The 6,861-nt window shown below is 38.1% G+C and overlaps 1 protein-coding gene across 1 annotated transcript in view; it reads left to right on the top strand.

Moving 5' to 3' along the window:
* Positions 1-4,933: 4,933 nt before the first annotated feature.
* LOC104410763 (protein Hook homolog 1-like) overlaps positions 4,934-6,861 on the top strand; it is a gene marked incomplete at both ends in the record, with an annotated part of 9,209 nt that continues 7,281 nt past the window's right edge. Inside the window, 2 exons of the mRNA XM_010021021.1 lie at positions 4,934-5,019; positions 6,592-6,664. Of these exons, the coding sequence (XP_010019323.1) occupies positions 4,934-5,019; positions 6,592-6,664 (159 nt within the window). The remainder of the gene's footprint in view (positions 5,020-6,591; positions 6,665-6,861) is intronic.

The raw sequence follows: 6,861 nt of genomic DNA, 5'->3' as shown, positions 1-6,861 counted from the left end.
CCCCATTCCCGCGTGTCTTTCCCTACCTCCATTTTCCTTTTAGTGACTTGTTTTGCTGACTTTCAGGCTTTGTCTTATGCTTACCTCTTTGGATATCTTCTATCATTTAATCTACGCATGCTTTGGTTTGTCTTTTTTTGGCTCTTTAACTTTGTATTTTCCTCTCAGTAGTCAGGTAAGAATAACTCTGTCATGATTCCATTGCAAAATAAATCAATGCATTCCTGAACTCTTCCTCAGAATCCCATGAGCACTGCTGAACTTTTTATTTTTATGATTCCTCTTTAGAATATTTTAAGCCTATTTCTTGTTTTCAGTATCCTCATAGTATGTAACTGAAATAACATCATATATCTTGAAGAGATATAAAAGAGCCTTAAACTGTCAGAGCTCTGTGTAGTGGCATTAGTGGAAATGAACATTCAACTCTGTGTGCTCAGGTTTTCTGTACAACACTCAGTAGATGCATTGCCAGCTGCACATTTTTAGATCTAACACTCTATTTCTTGGACCTAATTTACAACTTGTTAACACTAAGATTGTTTCAAACAACCTTTCATCTTGAATTTCAGTTTGAATAGTAGGGGAAATAAAAGGTCTGGGGAGGGGGGAATGAAGTGCTGCATATCAGAAGAGAAATGGGTTTTGTAACTCCAGTTCTAAAGCTTTCTCGATGTATTTACTCTTTCAGTATAGTGAAGAGATGCTCATGATTTTCTGTGTTCTGCTGCAAGATCTTGTGGTTTGTTTATTTATTTTTTTAATTTTGGCAAATTCCAAATTAGGAAACGTACTTTTTTCAGAGAAGAAAGAGAAAATTCAGATAAAACTGTTACCTGTTGGTTTTGCAACCCAGATGTCATTGAATGTAAAGTTTTGAGGATATTACAGGAAAAACATAATGGGGTTAGGTTAAATTATAGGGGAAATGTACATGAGTTTCCACGGAAAGTTGATATAAGTAGTATCTATTAAGACTGAACCCTAGAAGTCTGTTGCAGAAACTATTTTCTAAGTCAGAAAGACAAATTTCAGTTACGATATGTGAAGTTAAACCTGAATATTTTCTGCCTCTTGGTAGGAGTGAAGTGATGAGAGCAGCAGTAGGCCTAGTGGTGCAGTAGAATATTCTGTGTTTACGTGCCATTACATAGGTGTTTTCTTTACTGTAGTAGAGGAAAAAGTTGGTTGAATGTCTTTTGGTACTGGATTTCTCTGAGGCTGCTTCTGTCTTTGTCTCCAAACTAGAGATATATGGTCACATCTTAAGCAGAAAGCTTTTTCCATGGTAGACGTAGTCCTGTTTGGCAGCATTGGTGATATTAACTCTGTCCAATGCCTGAGTTATTTTATTAATGTTCTGGCATTAAGAATGGGAATGTTTATCGTTACTTTAATATCTCTTCGACTAACTCTATAAAACTTCTACCCCTGGTGTGTATTATCTGGGTATAAAATGGACAACCTCAAGCCTACATTGTCTGGATGAAATTGAGGGCATACCTTCCTGAGAGGTTGATTTCTCCTGGGTAACGCTCTTGTTTCATCTACGCTCTTTGGTGGTAGACCCTTCAGCAGACCCAGAGAAAAGGCATTAAGTGCTGCATCTACAAACTTGAATTTTTATATGCATATTGGAAGCATAACAGCCGTGTCAGAGAAAAATACTTGCTTCTCTTGTAGCAGCAAGTGGCAGGCTGTATTTAAGTTAGATTCATGAAGTGGTTTTCAGTGTGAGTAGCAGCATGTCCTTGCAGCTATATTTAGTAAAACTAATCAAGTATGGGGAAAAAAAAAAGAGTACTGCTACAGTTGTGATGTCTGTGACTGCTTCTGCCAGCCTCCTGCCCATGCCTACTACGTTCACTGGTTTTGCAAGTACAGTAAAAACCTGTCTTGAGGAAATGATTGGGCTGGCACAGGGTTTGGAGAACCCATAATTAATGTGTCTACTCTCATATTATTTCTAGGTGCTTAAGTAACTTCTAAATATACAGAGAAACTAAGATTCTCAGCCCTGCTTTTTGCTTAATTAGCTGTTTCTATTCTGGGAGATACTGGCATACAAAAAGCAGTGTTGCATGTCACAGGGCTTTCTATGGCTTTGTTTACCTACTCTGACAGGCTTGGGTGAAACAGTAGTACCTGTATTTAGCAGTTTCTTGAGTTTCCAAGGGGGTATTTCCAAATGGCAGCATCAGGGTTGTGCCATGAAGCTCTGAGTTCTGGCATGCTCAGGCTTGACTTGAAAGCTGTGTGCCTCTTCTTGCATTGGCATTAAGGTTGATGTAGTATTAGAAATAAGTGCTGTCAGTCACAGCTGCTTCAGTCTGTGTTGTTTTACTTAATCTTTTATGTAACCTACCGGGGATTATGGACTTCTTACCTGCTGTAATACAGGATTTATAAAATGCTTTTTAAATTTAAAAACAAATTACAAAAAATCCCTTGCTTTGCATATTTTTCTTTTACTGGATTGATTAGACTGTTTTTGAAGCAAGCAAACAAATATTCAGAGTCTGTGGTTGCTTTTATAAACATAAAGGGGACACCAGCTGCCTCAACTTCTTAGAGCTGGACACTGTGCTTTTCCACCATGGTTTGTAAGTAGTTCCAACCCAAATCATTCTCTGATTTCCCAACACACTTGATGAGGTCATTCGCCAGCAACCTCTGAAGAAGCTTCTGTTTCATAGGATGCTTGGGAAAGCCCTTTCACAGGTAGACAGGTAATTTAGGACAATCTAAATGTAGTAAGTTTAAGAAGTCAGTTTTCACAGTGAACATTATAAGGATGTGTTCTTGCTTCCATTCTATTCCTCATACCCATCTTTTAGGAGTATTAGCAGCAAACTTCCTCCTTTCTGTTGTATTCATTATGGTAAGAAAGGCTGAGCTTAAAAGAACTGATTGGTGTGTGTGGAAACAGCTTTCTCACCTGGAATAGTTAGTTCTGAGGTGATTGGGTTTTGGGGGGAATAAAATATTGCAATTATAATAGCTAATACTGTCAAAATGTTAGGTATAAGCTTAGGGATAGCTTTAAAAAAACCCACAATACCCAAAATGAAGAAACATTTTTAACTTGAGGTAATTGCATCCTACAAATCTTAAATGTGGAAAACCAGAAAACTAAGAGGGAAAATACTGTGCTCATGGGAAGTATGGAGGAGCTTCGTGTAGAATTGGCTGAATGAGAAGTATGGAGGAGCTTACATGTGAGAACTGGCTGAATAGATGAGGACTGTTGGTCCTGGGAAAAACAGTGGGAGGAGATGGGGTGGGCATGGAGAGAGTTTGAGACTTGAGCTCCTGGAGAAGGCAACTGTCAAAGAGTCTGTTCACCATGTGCACAAAAGGTGGGGGAGATGAGGCAAAGCTAGCAGGTAACAAACTCTCACAAGAGAGGATATCCTGCAGAATGTCTGCATGGTGAGTTGGTGGCTGCACAAAGTGCCTTAGCCAAGTTCACGGGAGGAAACTTCATTGAGGACTGTTAAACAGAAATGTAATGCCTGTGCTCCAGGAGTTTTCCAAGACACAAATTTCTGGAGCCTGATGGAATATTTTGAGAGGTTGCAGTCACTTTTTACAGTCTGTGGAGTGATCTGAGGACCAGGGTACTTCAGTGTTGTAAGGCTTTATACATGAAGCAGTGAGAATTGCAGGCAGAAATGAGCAGGGCAGCAGAAGAGCTGCTCATGGATTTCTGATAAACTAGTATGCATCAGGTTGATGACGGGGCTCTTATGCATAGAGCTGTCTGCTGGGTGGTTATTGTAGTGCTCCATAAGGATGTAGACATGTTGAAAGTATTCCTGGCATTTGAGTGCAAAACACTTGTGCTATTAGATTTTGTTCTTTAAGATGGGACATGCGTCTTGTTTGTACCAGTCCTACTACAAAGGGTCTTCAGTTGTACTTGTGCCTGGAAGCACCAGTTAGAATACAAAGATTGCATTCAACAATTTATATAGAATAGATCAAGCACTTACTATAAAATGCTTCCATGTGTAATCTGGTTTTGTAGTAGAGGAGAAGAGGGAAAACTGGGGCTTTGTTGCTTAATCTTTAGACAGAAATATGTAGATGGGATAAACACTAGGTACTGTGATGCTTGGAAAATAACAGGGTGATGGTGGTGGTGGAAATACCAGGAATAATATATGAGTAAAATATAACCAGGAGAAGATGTGTATCTTCAGATTATAATAAAGTTTCTTGGGTTTATAGCAGTATTTTGAAGTTGCATATTTAAATAGGAACATCTTAAGGGAATTTTGGAATCCTGAATTGCAAGGAAATATCTTACCAGCTCACAGAACTTGAAGTGGTTCAATCTTTTTCAGCTATCTTCATATCCTTAAAGTGTGCAACAGACAACTGTTGGGTTGGTTTTTTTTCAGTATTTTTGCACAATTTTCTCCCTTCCATTCTTGACACCCAAATAATTTCAGGGATCATTATTGGTGACATGGTTTCTATTACTAAATGCTTGTAGTGTAGGACTGGATACTTTTTTCCCCTCAACTTTCACCCCTTGTTGTGATTTTTTTTGTTTAGATAGTTATGTCTCTAGAACTAAGTAGTGCAATATGATTTGAAAGATGGATAAATATGACTTTAGTTTCCCCAAGTTAGTGTTCCATAATTTGATTTACAATAAAAGGGCTAGTGTGAAAAAGCAATGTGTGGTTGTACTAACTTTTTAAGCTACTAGTCATAATCACTTAACTTTTTAAGCTACGAGTTAGAAGTACTGAGATGATTAGTTTGTCTTAAAAACCATGTAGTTCAAAAAGCATTTTGGCTGCCTCAAGTGGAGAAACATCTTGTTAAATGCTTGTGCCTTAAAGCTGAATAGGAAAATGGTAACTTATTTCCTGTCCTTCTGTCTACTGAGTAAGAAGCACAATGTTTTTCCCTGTTTTAGTTGCAGACATTCAACACTGCTGCACCTTGCAGAGATGTTCAGGACTTGACTAACGGGGTTGCCATGGCGCAGGTACTTCACCAAATGTAAGTTGATACTGAAGTCTGAAGAAGAGGGATTTAATTTCTTGAGAGTTCTGTGTTTGCCGTGTCCAGGTGCTTCTAAAGTAGGCAGAAACTTAGGGGGGACAGTTTATAGGAGAAGATAAAATATGCCTTTGTATTGTTGTTTTGGGGATGATAGAATAGTTGAATGTGATAGAATGGAGAAGGTCATGAGGACATTCTAATGGTGCAATATTAAATTCATACTCAAGTGTAATTAGGCAGGAATGATAGGACCTTTTCCACTTTTTTCTCTTTCCATAGATAGCCATACTTTAGGCAGTATGTTCCACCTTGGAATGAGGAACTAAAAGTTCAAAAGACGTGTCTTTGTGCTCTCTTCCTTTTGGGATTGCTCAGTTGATTTAAGTTCCAGGATTTAAATGATAACTATTCACGTGGAAAAAATGAGTTGTGAAACATCAATGGCAATTTTATTATTAAAATAGTAGTTTGCTAATCAAAATAATTCCTATTTTATTGGTGTGATAACAAATGGTACTGGGTTGAGTGACACTAGGTGTGAAATCTACATTTACTTCAGAGGATTGTAACACAAGTGTCAGGCTACAAGTCATCACTGCAGTTTTATTGTTGTTGGCTCAGATAATAAAGAAGTCTGGATTACCATGTCCTTTTGAAACTGTGGTTTTAATTACTTAAAAATTACTTAAACATCACCATCCCCCAAAAAACCCAAACCAAAATAATAAATAAAAAACCACCCCAAACCAACAAAACCCCAAACCCATAACCCCCCTGTCTGCTTGTAGAAGTTTTAAATGTGCTGAGTAAAGACAGAACTCACCCTTTTCCTGGGAATAGCGAAAATTGATTTAGGATTGCTTAGTGAAGATTCACTGAGCAATGTGTGTGGTACGAGGCTGCCACAGGTATTGGGCAAACTTCTTTACAACCACATTGGTTGACATGCAAGTGGAGATAATAATTGGGTATAATAATTAGGTGCCAGTGAATGAACAGTATGGTGTGAAAAGTTACTGTTGGATATGCTGTGATTGTATCATGTGGCAGCTCAGTGTGTGTTAACACCTCCCTCAACAACTCATCCTTGTTTATGCTAGCAAAGTGAATATAATTCTGCCCAAGGGAACCAGTGGCATACAAAAATATGAAATGCCAGTAGTTTAAAACAGGTTTTTTTCTTGATAAACACCTTTGACAAACTGTAGCAAATGCTAGAAAATGCAAATGTATGAGAGTGGGTATCAAACATAACAAAAGAGGATGTTTCTTCAGATCATTATGATCACTTTGTCAGGTATAAAAATTCAGCATGACAAAGGCCTTCGCATCCTTGTGTTCCCAGCTGTAGCTAACTCAAGCATGTACAGGAGTTCTTCTTGCCCTGAAATGTGGTGTCTTAATGCAGCTAGAGGGATGGAAATGGCCTGTGACATAAGTATAATTTGCAATCTGCGGGAATTTATGCCTCATTAGACACCATAGTCAAACAGCCAATGATTTAATGCTGGGAATCGGATATTTATATAAGTGTGCTTGTTGATGTTTAATCATTTATTTTTGTTTTAGAGATGTTGCTTGGTTTGATGCATCTTGGCTAAATCGCATTAAAGATGACGTTGGTGACAACTGGAGAATAAAGGTATTCAAAGCTGAAGTTAGTGGAAATTTGTGGGGTTGGATATGGTGTCTGTCTTCAGAGTATTGAGCAGTCCAAAACCCACAGAATTAAGCTCAGACTCCTTAAGGTTATTTTAAATGACCTTGAACTGTCTGTTGATAGTTTAAGTGCCTTCCAGCATTGTTGCATGGGGATTGTCTTCTACATTATTTCTCTTT

This window comes from Nestor notabilis, unplaced genomic scaffold (assembly GCF_000696875.1).
Source record: "Nestor notabilis isolate BGI_N333 unplaced genomic scaffold, ASM69687v1 scaffold17258, whole genome shotgun sequence".
Taxonomy (NCBI): domain Eukaryota; kingdom Metazoa; phylum Chordata; class Aves; order Psittaciformes; family Psittacidae; genus Nestor; species Nestor notabilis.
This window is presented reverse-complemented; position numbering and strand designations above follow the sequence as displayed.